At 35.6% G+C, this 21,867-nt stretch overlaps 1 protein-coding gene across 1 annotated transcript in view; it reads left to right on the plus strand.

Moving 5' to 3' along the window:
* The window catches only part of COL28A1 (collagen type XXVIII alpha 1 chain), a gene marked incomplete at both ends in the record, with an annotated part of 37,504 nt that extends 17,303 nt beyond the window's left edge, over positions 1–20,201 (plus strand). Inside the window, 12 exon segments of the mRNA XM_079299348.1 lie at positions 6,840–6,908; positions 9,151–9,219; positions 13,303–13,371; positions 15,097–15,177; positions 15,269–15,304; positions 15,485–15,521; positions 15,701–15,705; positions 15,823–15,961; positions 17,154–17,341; positions 19,385–19,601; positions 20,033–20,134; positions 20,137–20,201. Coding sequence (XP_079155474.1) covers positions 6,840–6,908; positions 9,151–9,219; positions 13,303–13,371; positions 15,097–15,177; positions 15,269–15,304; positions 15,485–15,521; positions 15,701–15,705; positions 15,823–15,961; positions 17,154–17,341; positions 19,385–19,601; positions 20,033–20,134; positions 20,137–20,201 — 1,077 coding nt within the window.
* Positions 20,202–21,867: the final 1,666 nt, after the last annotated feature.

The following is a 21,867-nucleotide window of genomic DNA, read 5'->3' on the forward strand; positions in this document are numbered from 1 at the left end:
TTTTTTGATGGTTGGCTTCAGAGGCAATTAATACCTGAGCATTCCAGCTGGCACATTCCCTTATAAGGACATATTGTCCTAAATTTCACTCATCCAAAACCACACAAACAAGTTTGACCAGCCTCTCTCTTTTCCACTGGAAAGGCGAAATACTGTTGCTGTCTTTTAACCACCACATGTCAAACTTCCACTAGTGCTGTTTGTGTGTCTAATCCAGCTTTATTTCAAACTGCTGCCCTGCAAGCACTCCCAAATGCACCCAGGTGGGACCTGAGTGCTTCCAAATTCCTACTCTGCTCCAATTTCCTATCATTCAAACTGATGCTGAGAAGATCCATTGGGATCAGAATTAATACTGAAGGCATTCACTTAGAATTCCTGGTATAATATCATGTACCTGACACATTTCATGTTGTGTAATGTGCAAAGATTCAGTTGTGCTGTCTCATGGTAACATCTTTCCCCTGCAGTTCCATACCCTGTGAGCTGTAAAGACCAACTTAATAAAGCACTGTCAGACATGGACAAGATTTATGTGGCTAAGTAGGTAGCAGGATGGGTCAAAGCCATCTGCCCTATGGATGCTGGAAGGGAGCCTGGGAATGCCTCCAACAGTGTGAAAGGCAGAAGAAGGGCTGGATGAATTGAGCAGGGAGTTCAGGAGAACATATTACCAGCCACAAATACCCACAAGTATGTTAGGGTTACCAAACCCCCTAATTTAGATGGGTTAGCTCTGGTAATTCAGTTGTCTAATGCTTGCAGCATATGAATCATGGAGCAATGTCTGCTTTCTCACTGTTTTCTCTCAGCTGAGAAAAATGCTCTTAAGTCAAGAATTGTACTTTCCCCATTCCTAGAGTGTTTAAGAGGTGTCTGTCTGGATTGATTGAGGTATGTAACTCACCTAAAAAGTCACATAGTAATTGTTATGTGATAAGAATTTGGAAAAAGAGACTTAAGACTAGAAGCATACAACAAATTTCTTTAAAATATCCCAGAGTGGTTTTATTAATGATTTCCTCATTGCATATGTGAAATAAGAAACAGGCAGCCTGTTGCAGGAGGAATCAAAAGAAATATTGCCCAAACAAGTCTTTTTTCTCAAACAGAAAGAACTTCCAACTTCAGTACTCTGAACAGGAGAATTCAAATTTGAAATGCACTGCAATAACCTCTCAAAAACATCCACAATAAAGGAAAAATTGAATGACATTCATTCTTAGAATGTTTTGACTATAGAATAACCACAATGGCATTGTGATCTGGAAAACCTGGCTTTATACTTCTATTCTGAATTACTGCATCTCAATACAAGGCATTTCACATCAAGTAGTGCAAGAACTAGAAGTAATTTCAATTGTGTTATTCAATACAAATTTATGAAAATTGCATGTGTCTAAACTGATTAGATTTTTCTGTATGAGACTGTGTCTTTCCAAATAGAAATAGTAGGCTTGATATAATGTAGTCTTATAATACATGTTTTTTGATACTACAGAAGAATATTTCATTAAAATCCTAGAATCTTGTATGAAATTAACAAAGCAGATATTGTTAAAGATTTAACTTATGACTGCAGGATGTGTAGGGGCATTGTTATGTTTGAATAATTCTGGAAAGTAGTGTTTCCTAAAGAAAAGGAATTTGAAAGTCACATTATCAAAAAAGATGGTCTCCCACTATGATGCCATGGTTGAAGGATTATGAGGTCCAAGAATATACACCACAACTTCAGTGGGAATAGAGGGGAATAATATAAATAAATTTGCATTTAATCCAAAATGTAAATAAGTAATTCCTTTTTTTTAAGTGAATGGAAATCATTAGAATAATTGCAGTGAAATTTCTCACAACTGGAAATCAGTGTTCATGGCTGTGTTTCTGAAAAGTATCAAAAATATACAACTATGCAGAAATGTACTTAGGAAAATCGTGATGTGTGTTTTATATCAGATATTCAAAAGTGGGTCACAAGTCCATTCTTTTCTTCCAACCATGAATTCATGTTGGGACAAGCAAATCTTCAGCTGTATAATTATCAGAAAAGTTCCAATCCAGATCATGAATGATAGAAGTACAATATGGAATCATGAAATGCGTTGAGGATGAAGGGGTAAAAGGTGTCAATATGCCCAGTTTTTGCAGTGCTGAGCACTGCAAAATAACATACAGTTATTGTTAAATCACTCTAAGTCTTATGACAAAACACTGAATGTACTTAATTAAATCATAGATTAGCTGTTACATGGCCTTAAGCTGAGACAAGGAGATTCAGATTTGATATTAGAGAAAATTTTTTCACTGGTAGAGTGGTGAAGCATTGGAATAGTTTGACCAGGGAGTTGGTGGGGTCCCCATTCCTAGAGGTGTTTAAGAGGTGTCTGTCTGGAACAAGCACTGGGTGATGCTGTTCAGTGGTTTAGGGATTACTGTGGTACTGCCAGGTTGACATTTGGGTTGATGAACTTAAAGTTCTCTTCCAACCTTGGTGATTCTCTGTCTAGAGTTTCCAGTTTTGGCTTTAAGTATTGTTAATCATTGCCAGTTGAAGAGAGTTGTTCATACTCCCTTATAAAGACATCAAATCCTTATTTGTTGGTCCTTTCCCCACCCATGAACAGCGTTAAAAGTATCACCATTCCTCAAGATGTGTGGAGTGAATTATATTCATGGTGCTAGTAAAGGGGGTTTATTATTGGTAGCATCTTTTTGTGAGGGAATATGATTTGTGTTGTGATAGTGGAAATTATCAGTTAATGATAAATTTGGCAAAAGGCCTCTTACTGTGACCCAAAATTGACTAAGCCAATGTGAAAGAGCTGAGATCAGGATCTGAGACTCTAATAATTTCATTATATTTAATATTACTAATAATACAATGGAATGTCTAGTAATAGCTTCTCTCATCCTTATCTTAGGCAAAACCAAACTGACATATAGTTCTCAGTACTCCTGTGTTTCCTGACAATTCCAGGTTAGATCAGGGTTGCCATGTGAATTAAAAGTATCTTATTTCCATCAAGTCATATCCATTGCCACAAAAATTGTCAGAATGTGGTAGAAGTTGTTGAAGAACAGAAGCCTGCTGTTCAGCTACCTGCAGAGTAGCTGTCTTTGCAAGTAACACAACACAATTAGGGCAAATCATGCTTATACCAAATTCTGCATGAAAAGTTTTCATGAACCTATGTTTTATTTGTGTTACAGATACTGCCCACCAAACCTGCCTGCTCAGAGTAGTGCTGATCTAACACTGTCGGGATAAATAAAAATCTTTAAAAGTTAAAAACACGTGGTAAAAAAATTCATTTGTATTTTTTGCTTTAAAACGGGCAGGCTTCTTTTTGCTGACGCCCCTAGATTGGTGTGTTAGTCATGATGAGTGAAATGTTTGTTGTTCTATGCAGAGTGAGCAGCTGTAGCTTTTGTGGTTTGAATGGTGCATCAAAGCAAGCATTATCTAATGAGCTATAACATGACTGATTTACTTCTCTTTTTCCACACCAGACCTAGGAAAGAGTGGACTGGAAAAAAAGAAACTAAATGTATAAATGTCTCTTCTCATTCCCTGACTTTTTGCTTCTGTTTGCCCATATTACATTCTAATTTTTTAATCTTTGATTAATGTCTTGGTAGCAAAGGTGCCACAAGGAAAAACAACTCAGTTGAATTTCAAGAATTCCCCAGAACTTAGTTCATAAAATGAAAAATATTCTGGTTTTTTTCAAATGAAAAGTAAATGCATTGGCTACCTGTTATATGTTCCACCCCACTCCCCCCAAAAAAAGAAAAAAAACTAAAAAAAAAAAAAAAAAAAGAATGTAAGAACAGTGACAATCGCTGCATATATATAAAAAAAAGAACATTTATTTGATAAAAGAGGCTCATAAATTTACACACTAGTTAATTTGAAATTCCTTTGAGGATCATTATATAGGAATGTTCCACTCATCTGAATCAAAGCTGTGTTCTCTCTGCTTTCAGAAATGGCTCACATATGTGCACACTGCTAGACAGGAATTTTATGTATCAGAGGTCAAATTCACATGAAAACAAAATTGGAACATGTGGGATGCATTCAGTCCTGGCAGAACCCTATTTTCTATAGCATTAAAACAGAAGCACATAATGTCAGAATATAATAAAAATTTGATTTAAAAGCACTGTTGCCAACTAGGTTACTGGGCAGCAAGAGCCCAGCACTAGAAATAAAACAAGTAACTGGATAGCAGAAAGGTTATTAAAGTCCTTAGCACAGTCCCTAGCGCATGAACATTTGGGCTGGATCCAGTTGCAATATAAACAACTTTTGCAGCTTGGGGCTTGCCTATTTGAACTAAAATGTGGAAAATAGAGATGTAATGCCTTTTCTAATAATATGTTGTTCTTACAAATACTGTTATTTCCATTAACTCTCACTAAAGAGAGTATTACAGTGTCTCTTGTATGTTTCAGTTTCAAATACAATACTTCATGGTAAATGAGGTATATATATTGGGAAATCCAAGATTTACTCTTCAGTTGACCATTAGGTTATTTAATGGTTTTTTTCTTAAATAAAAGGTACAGAATAGACTTTGGAATCCCACACTTTAGCATGTCTTGACTCAGCTCTTTATTTCTTGCTTCAGTGGTTTTTTTCTAGTTCACTGTTTTGCTGATGGTGTCAAACCTGTCTATAGGCACTATACAGGAAATAAATTAGACCTCATCAAAGAACAGTATTAATCGTTTTTGAAATGAATTCCCTGAAGGACAGTTTAGTATGACACCTTAGGAAAAAGAACTGCTCCACTTCACAACTCATAAAGCAAAAGAAAAGTCTTTTTCTTTAAACCAAGAAATACAGAAACTGTGAGGATTACTATAAAGCTCTACAAAAGAGCTTTTCAATGAGACATCTGGTATTAACTAAGCATGTGAGGCTAAAATTCAATCCTTCACCTGCAATGACCCTGTGGAAAACTGTGTTACCCTTGGGAGGAAGAGACAGATGACTTCAGATCACCCTTGGGCTGTGTTTGGTCAGGGCAGGTCTAAGAGCAGGTTGTAGGTGTGCTGGGTACTTGGCCATAAGGAATCATTTATGTTTGGTTACCTCCCATTTAGTTTCCATCACAGCAGCTCACAGCCTGTTTACAGGCCACACCATTCTAGGATCTCCTAAAAATTATATTTTAAAGTAATATCTGTAAAGTAATATCTTAACTCTGGCATCCCTGGCAGATTTCAGAGAGAGACTTGGACAGGGCAAGCTTTGGCTGCTCTGCACAACTTTTGCTCATGAAGGGTGGTCCTACAAACAACTTAAGATTATATTGGGTTAAATAAATATTCCTTTCATAACAGAAGGTACTAGATAGGAGGATGGATATATTGCCAATATCTTGGCTCTTTGCATTGGCAAGGAAGGTCTGATACACAAGCCTTAGGTCATCTGAGGGAAGAATTTCCTCCTGACTGAACATGGCACTTAGGTGGCACCCAGCCACCCTGACACAGCTAGAGCATCCATGTACCATCCCTATGTCCTGACTCACTGGCCAGTCTCCAGTGCTTTGGATGAAACAGGAAATGAAATTCAAAAGCTGAATGTTAGTTACATCAGGAAGGAGAACATTATAAACTTAATCTAAGCCTTAGCCTTTGTAATCAGAGTTCCCAACTCTCCAAGTCCCTCAAAACTGAGCATAGTTTAGGCCTTAGTATGTTTGCATAAGTATCACATATATTGGGACTTACCATGAGAGTGTCATAGCCATAGATTAAAAAACACAGATTGGAGTGATGTCTTGGGAATTTTAGTGACCTAAAAGCAATCACTGTGATGACTGCACACATTCTTCCCAGAATGTAAAGAAAATCAGTAGAAAATGCTGTTTGATTTTTCCTCTTTAATCTGTTTGATATGTTGTTTCATTTCACCTACCACAACTCAAATGACATCTGTGATTTGTGATTTATACTTGCACTCTCTCCTAGATCAAATGCTCCCTCTGCAGGCACAGCACTTTCTACAGCTTTTCCAAGTGCAAAACTAAGTACAATTAATAGCTTTTATAAAGATTTCTTTTTCATTTTCTCAAGAAATACAATTTCTTCTACTCTATTTTTAATATACTGGATGATCAACAGCTCCTCAGTGCATTTCTTTATTTGTACTTGCCTGAGCAGGAATACACAAATCAGAAGATTCTGCATCTCTAATTTATCAGTTATAGAATTATTTTTTTCTTTTCAAGGAATGGATAGGTGTTTTCTAGTAATGATGTGCTGAATCTTTCTCTTTCATTCTTTCTTGCTCTTTCATTCTTTCTTTCTCGTTCATTCATTCTCTCTTTTGCTTTCTTAAATTCTTTATTTTTTGTTCTTTCTTGTACTTTTGTTCTTTCATTCTTTCTATTTTTTCTTTCTCGTTCTTTCTTTCTTTCATTCATTCATTCATTTACACTCTTTCTTGATCTACCATTCTTTCATTCACTCATTTTCTTTCTTCCTCTTTCTATCATTCTTTCATTTGTTCATTTTCTTTTTTCCTCATTCTATTGTTCTTTCATTCATTCATTTTCTTTTTCTCGTTCTGTCATTCTTTCATTCTTTCTTTTTCTTTCTTTTTCATTCTTTTTTTCTTTCTTTCTCATTCTATCATTCTTTCTTTCATTTGTTCATTTTCTTCCTTCCTTCCTTCCCTCCTTCCTGCACCTACCTATAGAACCCCTGTTTATTTATGTAACCTTTGTTTGCCATGTTTTTAACTCAGTATTTTGGCTGTTTCCTCAGTGGATGGAAGATGCAGCCTTTGCTGGGTGGTGACTGGTTTCTGTAACTCTTTCCAGGGTGACCCTGGAGCCAGAGGCCCTCCTGGGCTCCCTGGGCCGGCAGGGTGGGGAAGCGTGGGGCCCAAGGTTGGTATGGTGCGTGTTGAAGTTTTTTGTGCTCTTCTGTGATGCTGGCAGCCTGGCCATGATCTCTCAGATACCAAACCATCTTCAGTTATTGATTTACCTTGGTGCAGTTTCTGCAGAAACCAAGCATATAAGCATGGTCACTAACCCTGCACTTCTACCAACTGTATTAGGAAGAATACTAATGGGATGAAAATTGCATTTGCAGCTAAACTTTATGAGATTACATCTGGAAACTGAGCCGAGCTATCAGGCTAGTAAATTAGTTACATGATGCATTTCTTCTGCTTGTATCTATCTCGTTTCCAAGGCGTTCCTTTGTACTTGAAAATACATTAAATGTGAATTTTATATTTGCAGTTTTTGCTCAATCAAATTAAATCAAATTAATTTTGTTATTAAAACCATTAGGAAAGAAATATGAAAACAAAAAGTTAATTCTATAAGCAACCAGCATGCAACATCTGGGCAATTTTTTTCCCCTCCACTAAAGTGATTTATAGTTAAAAAGACATACTGATATGATAAGAAATTCAGTATTTGCCTGGATTTCTTTATTGCAGGTTTAACCTTCAATTATTTTTGCAAAAGCAATGAGGAGAAACATTGTGTATCATTGTGTATATTTCTCCGCTTTCTGTTAAACACAGATACATCTTTGTAACTTTTTTGCATAATAGCAGAGAGTAACAGAAGCAGTGCCATTTTGTATAAACTAGCATCTGAATGAAGAAACATTCCCATTATCAGCTCCAGATCTGCAATAAAACGCAAGGCAGGAATACTTTTTCAGGATGTGTCTGATTTAATCTGCTTTCTGGAAGCTGCTACAATTTCAGCACCTTAGTAAATCATACTGACAGAGCCTGTTTGAAAAGATTACGTTTGGACTGAGTGTCAAAATCTTACAGCTGTGTGACACTACGTGCTCTTTCTACAAAGCCTATGAGAACGAAAAAATGTGTTCTCTGTTGGGAAACAGTATTTTGTTTTCAAGGCTGAGGACCTGTATGTAGTCTTTCTCTTGTGAGGAACGGCTGAGAGAACTGGGATTGTTTTGCCTGGCTAAGAGAAGGTTTTGTGGTTGAGATGACCCATGCTGTAGATACAGATATAGATAGACGTAGATATAGATATAGATATAGATATAGATATAGATATAGATATAGATATAGATATATAGATATAGATAGACATAGACTTAGACATAGACATAGATATTTAAATATGTATGCATATATATGTATATGTATATATGTATAATCAGTATTTTTCACAAGAGATTTTGTGAAAACTTGTGACAGTTTTTTTGCCTTCAGAGACGATAATGATGACTTTTCAAACATTACTAATATCTAGAAGTTAATTATTTAGAACTATAAATTTGTATTTCATGATGACCAAGTTTTCTTGTACTTCTGCCTACATATTCAACATATACAAAGTCTAGATAATATACATACCACTGAATGATTTTCACTTACTGTACTGGAGCACAGTGATTATTTATTTTAAGACAGTAACCAAAAGTCCAACCTGAGTTTGACAGAAACTTTTATGAAACTTGATCAAATTTTGAAAACTTTTTCAATTAAAATTATTTTTTTTAAAAAAAGAAAATCAATCATGTAGTTTTGATGTAATCAAAAGGATATACTTCTCTTTGTTAGATTAGCCTGCCTGCAAACAGAAGGGCTCAACCTGACTTTCTATTGATACAAATCATCGTGTGCTGCTTTGGCTTTTCTCTCATCCCTTCCCACTCAGGATTTTCTGAACAACTGGTACTCCTAGAGACTGTGGCACCACAGGGGCTTGGCACATGCCCATAGTGCCCAATAGCTAAAATGCTTGGCAGATTTACTTACAGTAGGTTTTATAGCTCTGGTCTTTTGTGCCTCTGCTGTTGTGCCTCCCTTTTGAGATTGCATGAAGCTGTTCTGTAAACATGGTTTCTGTTGTCTTCTATATAGGGAAAATGAGGAAAGTATCACTCTGTGTCATGCTTAAATTTTACTCTTTAATTATTTTCAAATTATTTGTTCCTTTGCTTTCCTGAGAATTTGCCAATGGTAATTACTAAGATCCATAGTGAGAAAATGTAAACACAAGAAGTGTCAGACCTAGTCTTTGACATGGTTTTATTTCTTTTGCTTGCAGTGACTTTGGGATCATTTCCCAAGTGTTACCAGGAGTTTACCTCCTAATTCTTCTTTTTTTTTGGTCTCACTGACTGTTATAGGGTATTATGGGGCGTAATGTCTTGCCTGGCCCACCTGGCCCCCCTGGCAACAGCATACAAGGAGACAAGGTAATCCAGGTTAATGTGATACCTCTTCAGGTTCTTCTAAAACTGTTCCTTACAGAGATTCATTGTCTTCTCACCATCTTTGCCACCAAATCAGTAAACTCCTGCAAATATTAATTTTACACTTAATTTTTGTATTCATTAGATATGTGTTATTTACTTTTTGTTTGCTGTATTTTCAATATTGTTTGCACCCAATTTCTCTCCTATTGTTCTTGTCATTAAAAATATATTTAACCTGAAGAAAAAAAAAGGCTTATTTCTACCCCATCTTATTGATTTACTTAGATCTATAGTTTTCTCCAGGTTGCACTTGTAAAAGGCAGTAACAGAGATCTACTGTGGCGAAGTAAGTTAAAACAGCACATGTAGGAATATAAATGAAATTAGGCAGTCTCCCAAATACTCTTCATTGAGTGAGTTTCTACTCAGTTCCAGCCACAACTTCTCTGCTTAAAAGGAGAAACACAAACATGATAACATATTCTAAGCATTTAGTTGTTAAATTGCCTTATGCAATTTAACATGCATGGAAAAACTTATTAAAACTGGAGGCTCCAGTGGAGGGCAATCCAAGTTTCTCCTGGTTTCCTTAAATCAGTGTACTTAAAATTGAGCATATGGTTGATTATTTCCCTGGATCAAGAGTATTATGCTCAGGTCTATAAGTCTGAGTGGTCAACCACCAGTCATGCAGTAAAAGGGGCAGTGTTCTAATATGGTTATAAAAGGTGCCTCCCCATGCTGTGATTTTGGCTGTAGATGCTAAAGCCATCAGGGAATTCACTGGCCAACAGGTCTTCATTGGAAAAGAGACATTCTGAAACAAACAAACAAGTCTCTGAAAATGTATATTGTTTGCAAAATGATTCAGAGGAGAATCTTTCTTTGGTCCATTGCAGAATTACTTCATATAAGTTTTACCAGAAAAGCACAGATTCCTTTGAAATTTATTTTGCTCAGGACTTACTTTGGTTACTTCTTCAATGTCTTCCTTTATGATATTTGTGTTCCATAATTTCTGATTTCTGCAGAAGGCTCTTCCTTTTTTTCCACTGAGATATTTCATAGCATAAAAACATACTTTATTATATTCTTTCTTTTTTCCTTATTATATAACTCCTTTTTATGGTTCTGATTGATCCTGTTTTCAGACTTTCTTCGACAGAGATCTCTACATGGGTAAGAGTCATGACTGTCTAGACCTTTGTTTCTGATCTGTTTGAAATTTAACTCTATATTAATTGCTATCAGTAATCACAGAGCTAATGCATGTTTTAGTGTGAGGACATTAGAAACTCCTTATTTTCTTTTCTCTTCATCCTGTTTGCTGAATCATTCCTCTAGTCTTGTGAAAAATTCTTGCCATCCCCATATCACTAACAATTTCTGCAGTGTTTCCAGAATCTAGTATTTGGGATATATCTTTGTCAATTCAATAGGTATGCGAGGTTAATTATAAAAGCTCAATTGCTGTTCTGGACAAAAATGTTTCAGCAATCAAGTGCATCTGATGATACATTAAAAAATATGCAGATTACACAATGTTTTTCTATTTCTCTGAGAAGATAAGAGTTACCCAAAATATATTCAGTGTGCACATGTACACCTCTCTCTCTCCCCCCCTTCCCTCACCTGTCTCTCTCTCTCTCTATCTCTCTCTCTCCCCTCCTGTCTCTTTAGATATACACAGATGCTCGTCTGAATGTTATGTTGGCACTGCTATGAATAAACATCTAAAGCATTTTTTACTGGTGTTGAGAACTCAGTTTCATTATGGAAGCTTTCCAGTGGAAGAGCAAAATTCACTGACTGTCAAACAAAGGCATGTTTCTAATGCAATTATGTGGAATTTAGAGATGTTGGAAAGTAATGTGTCCTGCTTATGAAATGTCTTTGGGTTTGAAAACAAAACTGTAATGGTACAGTGGGTCAAATTCAGCTGTTGTTGTTTCTATAGTATTCCATGGGTTGTGCAGGTATGGTCTGTCTTGCTACTTCTATTTTCATCCCTTTAACAACTGCTTTTTAAAATTATGATTATTTTTATATAATTCTTAGGAACAACTTATTTCTGAGCAATTTCTGCAACTGTCTTGCTCTAGTAGTACCAGTTTCCTACACACACTAATGCTTGTTGACTTTTGTCTCTCTATTTTGTCCTTCTATCTCTTCAGACATTAAACTTCATTCTTTTCCACTATTCATCAGATTAAAGTTACTCTACTCCTTCATTTGAGCCATCAATATCACTCCAAGTATTTTTTAATATAAAGAGAGAGATATTGGTCTGCATATGGTAAGAATGGAATGCCAAAAATGAGTTGGTTTTCAATTTACTTTATGTTGATAGCTATATTCACAGATTTTTTTTTTAATGCTTGGTTCCCTTTCAAAACCACTGTCTAGACGTTCTCAGATCTGCACTCAAATCGTTCTTGCAATACTGGTGGTCAGGTTTGAATTTATTATGTACATGAATTAAACTGTCAAAGCCATAAATATTTTTAAATCAATACAGCACACTTCTTGGGTTTTACTAAATGTACTGGTTGGAATCTACAATAAATCCTTCTAATGTTGATTGATACATGTTGTACAAGTAGAGGAAGGAGGATTTGGTTCTGCAGTTGATGCTTTAAAGGATGAAACTCACATGTGTGCTTGTGAGAAATGTCAGTTGTGTGGGTATGGATTTACATAGAACAGTAGGTCCCATTCAGTTTTCATTGCCTGAATCCCATCCTAACAGTGTCAAATGGGCAGTAACAAATGGCAGCAATAAATCTACCATTTTGTTGGGTCTGACATTTATTACTAGTGAAGGACCCCTGGATCACACAGCATGTCCTGATTTTAGTTCATATGTATGTGCTCTGCAGACCTGCAAAAGTGTTAACCAGGGAGCTTTGTGGTGACCCAAGGGGGAAGGAGAGTCCATCCCAGCGCTGAACAGCAAGCCTTGAAACAAACTGGCCCACGTTTCACTGTGTTTAAATATATATATGTGCTGCTATAAGAAACTGGGAAGAGAGGAAGTTCTGCTTGCAGAGGCAGGAGGCTACTGGTTAGCAGGTCAGGGACAGGTAGCCCTGGTGGCAAGCAGAACATTTAATTCCTCAAGCTGGGGCTAGTGGACCAGGAGGCACTCAGAGGGCAAGGCTGTGAGAACAGTGCTCCAGTGGAGATGTGAATGGTGGAGTGCCTTGGATATCTTTCCCTAGCACGGGGCAAGACCTCAATGCACCCATATGCAAGCAGAAGCTGTCATCTCAGCAGGATCTCACTCAGATCTGCAGTTTGGACAGGGAAAACCATCCATGGACATGACTTTCACACACTGTCTTCAAAGAGCTGCATCATATCACCTAACTCCTGGTGAATTCCCAACTCATGGGAGCCAGGAGCCCTCGGTACAGGGAAGAGAATATTTGTGTTATCCTGTTAAATAAAGCAAGAAAGTTTCTGGAAGCTATGAAGAATTTTCTGTGTGTATATAATAGCTGTGTTTTATAACATTGTGTACTCACTCTGCTAGCATGGACATGCTTTTTAAGTCTAAGCACGTGCAGCAGGGCATGTGTAGCAATCCTTATAAACAATTTTGAGATTTGTAAATGGACTGGTACTGTCTTTTGAAGCATCAGCAGGAAAGTGTTCTGCTTTCTACATGGTGAAGAGATGTCTTCTTATTTACTTAAGATCAGGAAAAAAGTCTGCTCTAGAAAGGTCATGAATGTGTATTTCTAGAGAAATTTTGGTTTGGACCTCATTTTACTGCTGTAGACAGAATGAATAGCTATCTGAGCCTCTGAGAGGCTACTTTTGTCTTTCATCTCTTTCAGTGGAATGATAAATTTTCATTTAATTAATCAGGAATAAGTTCTTCATTATATACTTTATAATATTTTCATATGTCTTCTGAATCATAGCCAACTGCTTGTTTCTCCAACCTTAGACTACTTTAGTCTTGAAAACTGAGTGCTTCATCCCATAGTACAAAGATTTGGCTTTCTCTATAATGCAAAGTGTAAAAGTCAGCATAGATTTTACGTTATTTTCAATTAAGTTTCATATTCTGTTAAGGGAGAAAAAGGAAATAAAGGTTTTCTTGGACCAAAGGGACCAAGAGGAACTGGCCTTCCTGGACAAAAGGTAAATCCTAGGTTTGCAGTAGGGAAAAAGAAGGGAGTTTTCTTCCTTTATTGGTTATTTGGTGTGACAGGTCTTTGAAGAGAAACAGTAGGCAAAGACATTACCTTATATAGGTAGCAAGGTAAGTACCTACTGCCCTTGGTCAGTTTTAAAGTCTGTGAAAATCCTAATGGTCATTAAGGATCAGATAGCAAAGTAGGATCTAGAATGAGGTCATACCTGTTAGCAGGAGAATAATTCTAAGTTACTAAAATTATGTATTAATTTATTTTTTATATTTTTCAGGTATTACAAAATGTCCTTTTATTTGACAGGCTTTAAACCCTCCCCAAAAAAGAATTGGTTTATGATTAATGTCATTTAGGGCTTTGTTTTACTTGACTTGTTTTTTTTTCTACAGTATTTGAAGCCCAAGCTTGAATCTTTCCTATCTGAATAATTTCATGGTTGTTATAAAAATTGTGAGAATTTCCTACACTTAGCTATTCACATCTAACAGCTTGGGAGCTTTTATGCAAATATCAAGCTCTTTGACACAAATTCAAATTTTTGCCTCCTAGCTCTGTTTTCACTCACATTCCAAATGCCATAATATTACAATAATAACTGCAGTATTTTCACTGTTTGTCATATTCATCTTGTATATTGACTAATCTTTGTGATCCCATATAAATCTCTCAAAATACTTTTCTGCTTGCTGTTACTATAGCAGACTTGAAAAAGAATTATTTAGTTCAGCAGGAATTTCGTATATGTACCAAAAATATCAGCTTTTATAATATTTAAGCATAAGAAAGAAGCAACACCACCACAGTCAGCAAATCATATTTGCTTTCCCATTATTATTAATGCTGGCATTAACTTCAATGGTGTCAGATTTATGCACAGGTAATGGAAAGTAATATCCTTTGCTGGATTTTATGATTTTGTGAAATAGAATAAGAGCTGTTTTCCAAGACCTTACTTAGCTGAAACTGATTTTCCTAATGCTGTAGAGGAGTTATGTATATTTTTCAGATTTCCACCAGTTTGAATAAGATCAGAATCAGACTGATAAAGTCAAAAAGGGTTCTTTAAAACTCATAACAATCACCACAGTGAAGGCTTAAACACAGAAGTTACCTGTGTGATTCTGTTGGCTGGGTAATAATGAGGAATAATATCAAAATAGGCAGAAATCTAAATAAATTCATAAGCTTTAAAATTTCAAGTGAAATGTAAGATCGTTAGTAATTTCCAGTGAAAAGTAAAAAATTGTCCTGCACAATATTCTTCTGGAAAAAATATCTAATTTAGAACCTGAATCTTATACAGGTTTTCATTTGGCTTTTATACAGAGCTGGTGTGAGTTTCAGCACAGTGGCTCATCTGATGCAATTACATCTCTCTGTAAGTTTAAATTAGCATAGGTCTAGTATAAACATTGTTTTAGAGTTCAAGAAAATCAAAGAACAGAAAATATCATATATTCTTGACATTTGCATACAGATGTCTTTACTCTCTCTCTGGAATTAAGGTAATTTTTCATAGTAAACTGCCCATTTTGCTATTTCTGAGATCCTGGTTTCAGATATTCTCCTCATAATACATACAAGAGAAGCCATTAATAAAAAAGCCAAAAGAGTCAGAAAATTTATCTTTAAAGCTCAATGAACCTTACTTTCAGATCTTACAATTAACAAAACTGAAGCTATGACTGTACATAATACAGTTGTTTTAAATTAGGGAGACTGTGGAGATAAAGGTGATCCAGGGAGCAAAGGTGCCAAAGGAGAGATTGGAGACCCAGGACCTCCAGGTCCAAAGGTAAAACACATTTTAATGTTACTTAAATTTACACAGCAGAAACTAGAAAAAAATTAGCTTTTGTTAATTATGTCACTCTACATGATTTCAGGGAGCTGGAGGAAGAAAAGGTGAACCTGGTCTTTCGGTAAGTAGGTAAATAAATTGTTTGAAACAATAGTAGTTTATCTGGCGAAAATATTTAAAGGTTATGTGATCTTACACACAACTGTTTATGAGATATTTCACTGCTTGCATTTTTGTAAGTAAATAAGTATTTCAGCATTCTTAACACTAGAACTCACAACAAATTAATATTCTCTTTCAGAGAGAAGATGTTATCAGACTTATCAATGAAATATGTGGTAAGCATTCCAATATGGAAAAATGTAGTTCTGATAAAACACAGTGAATTTATATAGACTGAGTGGATTCTTGCTCTGTATGTTTTTGTGTCAGGACACCACTGATACAAAAACAATGCTCACTATGTTACCAGAGCTATACCTAAAATAATTCAGTCCAGCTCTGTTTCTGTGATCAGTGCCAGTAACTAGAAATTAATTCATTAAATGAGTTCTAACTGACTGTAAATCTGATGCATGAGTTCAATTCATTTTTTGCAGGTGGTTTCTCATAAAATGTCCGAAATGGTTATTCTTCTAGGTTGTGGTATCAAGTGTCATTGGGATTGTTCAAAGGACAGATCCTCATTACAGTGATTTCCTGAAAGAAGTGCAGTTCATCACAACAGACCCTGATGAAGAACATGTTTACCAGATAGAAGACTTCATAACACTTTCAGGTAAAAGAAGCTGAGTAAGAGGAAACTGGAAATAAGCACACAAGGGAGTCCCATGGCCAGGCAAGGCAGCCTGCTGAGTGGCAGCTTTTATTTCTCTTTTGGGTAAAGCTCGCTCTTGTTTTACATCATCTGGCCAAATGAAACCTTTGCCAAATTTTTACCTCTTGGAGAAACAATAAACCATGATGAACATCAGCTTTCTATGCTCTTCTTTGGGGTACCCCTCTTTTGTGAGAGAGTGTATCAGCCTTCCTTCACAGTCCTTCTGTGCTTGGCCATTGTTTCATCCTAGAGAGATGCAGATTTCCTTCCATTTTGATGTAACATCTTGAACTCTCTCTTTCTTTTGGGTCTTGTCAATCTTGGAATCCCTCCACTCTCTCTTATAATCACTCTTTCTTTTTTTTGGTGTTTGTTTGTTCATTTGTTTGTTTTTGAAATCCATAAGAAAACCTATGCTTTCACCCTGATTCCAGGGAAACAATCCCACAAATGAGGGAATGGAATATGATAGATGTGGTCTATTTTGATGTATGTGGCTTGAAAAAAATCTGTGACTATGAGTGAGATCAGGGGAAAATCCAGAGAAAATCTATAATGACCCATTAAAAAAGGGGTACATTGGTCTAGTCTGACTGTAGACCAGCCTATACTTTTCCTGAGCATAAACTTATTTCACTATGCTGAGATTGTGAATGAAGTCTGGCTTGAAGGCATTAAGAAGAATCCAAGCTCAAGTATGGTTCCTGCTGGAATTAAATTTAAGGCTTTGACTCAGACTCCAGCATTCAACATAAAAATATTCCCAGTCCTTGGTATTGTTTGTTTTTACAAATAAGTAGAAAACTGTTGCCCAGTATTTCTTTTTCTTTCTTACATATAAACACTTCCTTTCCTTCACCCTCATTTTTTTGACTGTTTCTTTTCTTCTCTGCTATGACTTCTATTTCCTAGAGGGACTTGGTATTTTTATCTGTTTCCTCTTAAAAAACAACATGGCACTAAAATAAAATAATTCAGAGACTGTGTTACTTTATTACTTATCATTTGCATTTTTACATAACTTCAGAAGATGGTCTTTCAGAAGTCACTGTGATTCAAGATTTAGGGTTAATACTGCACTAAAAGCTTGTTCTGAATCACTGTGACTTTTTTCACTTTAAAAATGTCGTTATTTCATTAATCATTTCAGCACTTGAAAATAAACTAATTGCAAAAATCTGTGAGAACAAGTCTGCAGTGTTCACCAGAGAATACAATATTTTATCTCCATCTCCAAGTCTGGAACCTGAAAGTGCCAGGAAAGATGCTAATAGCCAGTTACCTGAAATTACCACTTCAGAGGTTGTTATGCTTCCTACAGAAGGAATTAGTTATACAGTAAGTAAAGAAGTAACAGTTGTCAAATGTTTTTAAAATATATGCCTTTGTTTGGATTCAAATATTTTGCCATCTTTATTTTATCATTCAGCTTTTAATATGCAAATAACATGTCATTTGATTAGACCAAAGTGTTTGAAAAAAACTTTTACAATCAGAATAAACTTATTTGTTCAGAACAAATATTTACAAAATAAATAGGGCAATACTGCCTCTCAGTTGCAATAAATGCTGAGTCCTCATGTTTTTTGTAGGTCTTATTCATCTTAGAAGTGAGTTAAAACTCTTACATTTCTATTGTGGAAGGTGCACAGTGGAAAAGACATTTATTTATGTGCCAGCTGATTGTTAGTACAATGCTTCTTGTCATGGTCAAGCACTTTCCAGGTTGTTCCCAGCCATGTTTCCAAGTTATTAAGCCTGTTTCACTTTCCACATTGGGCTGTACTTCTAGAACTCCTTATTTGTCACTCTTTGTTCTCTGGCTTTAAATTTCTCCTGACCTGCACTAAGGTTCTGCCTTCCAAAACTGCTGCACAGACACACAGGACAGGGAGAGCTCTAATGCAATAGATAATATTCAGGTGTGTATCACCTTAGCTCCATTATTAGGTCTCCAGTATTTTTCAGCCACTGTTGGAGCATTGGATTAGGATTGGATTATCAACTCTGTAGGGAGTTTTTATTGCTTTGCCTAAAATAGTCAATGATAAAAACTTTGGGCTTTACAAAATAAGCTTTGCTTGCCCTTATAATGAGATGGATAAACCGATTGAAATAGATGATGTACAAACCTCTGTAACTGCATGGAGTGGATATAGCAGACCATGATACTGGTATTCAAATATTAACTGAATACAGATTAGAGAGAATTAAATATTACTGACTTACTGTGGAGGAGCCAATGGATTATCTACTATTAATCCTTGTAGTATTGTTTATATAGTATCATTCATAATTAAATAGTTAACTTTCAAAATCTAGGTTAATTTCTAAGAATAAGAGCTCCTTTAGTAGATGTGATTGATATAAGTTTTGGGCTTCTAATACCTCTAGACAGATCTGTGAAACACTGAGGCTCAGTTTTGACATTCTGTATTATTAAGAAAAATAAACGTAAACCTAGATAGCTGCTGATTTAATAAAACATGTGATAATCAGAAAGGATTCTTAGGTAGGTTGTTAGATATATCTGATAGGATTAGATGCTTACACATTTGATTCTGGTTAGTTCTTGTTATCTTTAAATCTTCAAACTGTTGAATTACTGTCATAAATAAAAAACAGTCTTTTTGTAGACCTAGAGAAGAAATGCAAAATTCAAAGGACTGGATGAATTGTCTGCACCTTTACATTTCACCTAGCCTGAGTTCTAATCACTCTGATGAGTTTTCTTAAACTGACTTTGTCACTGGTGGCCTGTAAATGAGAAGACATTGAATAGTATCAAACTTATTTCTATTCCCAGTAGGCAATCAGTGTCTGATTAAGGAAGTTATTTGTACTGTACTGACTAAGAACCCTGCAAATCTTCTTGAATATACTAAAATATTAGGCAAATCTTTATATAATAGTTGCAATTTAAGGAGCAGGGTTGACAGCTTAACATTTCCATCAAGGTAAATTCTGAAATTCTAGCCAGATTGAAGATATCATATCATGCCCAATGAGTGTACTAGATTTTAAGCAGCAGTGATTTATCCAAAAATTCCTCCCATTTTTTGTTTTATTTGTATTGCATACTAGGTAGTGACTGGAATTTAGCTTAAATTGAATGAATTCAGCTTAGTGGCTAAATCAAAGGCATTACTTTGCCTTTTCATGATGCTCTCTTTGTCAGAAAATTATGACTCCATACTGAGTTATCACAGTAATCAACCTGCTGTTAATAGTGGGTTTTTTTTACACATTGCTTAGCAAAAGTTTACTGCATAATTCTGGGGGTTTTTTCTTGGGGTTTTTTTTTATTTTTTGGGTTTTTTTTTTTTTTTCCCATAGCATCTATGCCCAGATAGAATTTTAAGATTTTGACTCCGTTTGCAGGATAGTCCATTGCCATCCAGGTACACTGAGCCTCTGCCATCTGCTCAGGACCACACTGTGACTGCCTCTGCTCACAGAGAATCCATACTTCCCCCAGTTTATAACGTGTCTGAAATCAGACCTCTGAGTCCAGCTGCCAATCCTTTCCTTGGTGGAACTGCTGCTGAAAATCACCAGCCAGCTGTGTGGCTAACACAGGTAGCAGCAACCCAAAAAAGTTAGTGATAAATACTGGCCTCAGATACCGGGTAACAAGTCTGTACCAAAAAAAAATGTTGAGCTAAGCCCACTCCCTCTTCCAATATAATTTAGATTTTATTACTTTTTGTATTTCTGGGTGCTCTGTCTACAGACATCACACACAGTCAGAGCCAGATTTTCAGACTCAGATGATATCCTTGTGTACCAACTGCATGCTTAGGTATTTAAATAGCAGCTTGATTCTTGCATAAGGATTTAGGCAGTCTTGTTTTTAACTGATCCTGTATTTTTTTAGGTCTGTTCAGGTAAGTCATTAATAGAAGTGGAATTTGACCAAGCACTACAAGAAAGGAAACAAAAGGGATATTTTCTTACTGAAGGAGGCACTTCTAAAATAACATAACTTCTTCCCAGAATCCAAGCTAACTTTTACTGATGCTCTTTCAGATCCAAGGTGCTTGGAACCTATGAAACCAGGGGATTGTTGGGACTATGTGGTGAAATGGTATTATGACAAGAATGGCAATTCTTGTGGCCAGTTCTGGTATGGAGTTGTAATGGTAACAACAATCGATTTGAAACTGAAAAAGAATGTCAAGAAACCTGTGTTGATTGATGAATAAGTAAGTTGTCTCCTTCAGATTCTCCCTCAACCACCTCTTTTCCTGCTTGTTTTATTTTACATTAATCAAAATTCGATTTTCCTTTTCAACTCATAGCCTATGCAGTCAATATCACAAAGTCCTTTCCTATGAAATTAGCAATTTCTTGCAGTCACTCCTTTTCTTTACTACTTTACTACAGGTATTTAACTACTTTAGAGGAACAAAATATTATCACCAACTCCAACTTTGTCACCTCCCTATTTACTCCCTTCTCTAGATCACTTATCTTGAGTAGGACAGACCATGGCATCCATCCTTCAGTGACATCTTTCTATTGACTATTTATTTCCTTTTATGTTTTATTCTTTTCACAACTTAGAAGACTGTCTCTCTCAAATCAATATAATTTTCTGTTGTGGTGGGAAGTCCAGGTAGACAATACTATCTTAGATCCATATGCTTAGTGAGTGAGGCATGGCCTTCAGAGAGGTTACTTGTCAGTAGTGCATTACTGCCTTTACAAAAGCCATGTAACTCATCCCAAATAACTTGCATTAAACTCTATTTCAGCTTTCACTACAGGAAAATTTTATTGAACTGCAGACTATGCTTTTCAAAACATTTCAGAAAAATGTAACAATTTCTTATTTTATTCTAGAAATTATTTCTGTTGGGAATTTTGAAGCTGGAAGTTCATGTGTATTGAGGAAGAACTGACTGAGAAGAATCCAAAATTATATGTTAGCTTGGAATTGTTACTGCTGTGCTTTATTTCTTTCCCCACTATGATCTGCACATTAACCAGATTCCTGTATAATGTATCTTAACTGCAACCATATACCATGTATCATTGCAATAACTTGCAATCACACATACACACTCAGAGGAAGATATATTTTCCCTCCAAATTTACAGTAACTTCATACTACTGCACACGGGAATAATGAGATTCTGTTTTTAGGATAAAAATGTCAGAAGTGTTTACACTTAGTTTTTAATGTCAGTAGTCTCTTAGGCTTGTGGAAGAATAAAATATGCTAATAAAATATATTCAGCAAGTGGTTCCTGAAATTAGCACTCTTAATACAGCATTTAGAACATAAATAAAGATTTCCATTGATTAGAGTTCCTCTTTGGAATGTAAGTAACACAGTTATGGGTAATTAGAGAGGGGTTTTGTCCATTATTAAAGCACACTTGCATTAACATCAATATAATAGTTTCAATTATAAAGGTTGGACTTTCACTTAGAATTACATTAAAAACAGAATTCTTCATGTCCTTTAGGCTAATCAGTACATTTCAATTTCTCAAAGCCTCTGGGTTAAAATAAAAAAAAATAAAAAAAAAAAAAAAAAAAAAAAAAAAAAAGAGAGAGATATTTCACTCTAATACTCTAATATATGCTACTAAACTAAAAAGGGAAAAAGCACTGAAAGATTAATGTTTACTTATATCCTTTCTACTTTTAGACATAACCCTATATGAGCACATTGTTAAAACTGAAAAAGACAAACATGATTAAAATGGGAAGTAGTAACTAAAAAGAGTCAAACATCATTATTTCTTTGTAAATAAAATAAAAGAATCTACACAGGCAGTATGGACAACTCTTGAAATGTTCACACAATTTATTGCACAATTTGTAAATAAATGACAGGATGTAGTTTACAAAAT

This window comes from Erithacus rubecula, assembly GCF_903797595.1.
Source record: "Erithacus rubecula genome assembly, chromosome: 3".
Classification (NCBI taxonomy): Eukaryota; Metazoa; Chordata; class Aves; order Passeriformes; family Muscicapidae; genus Erithacus; species Erithacus rubecula.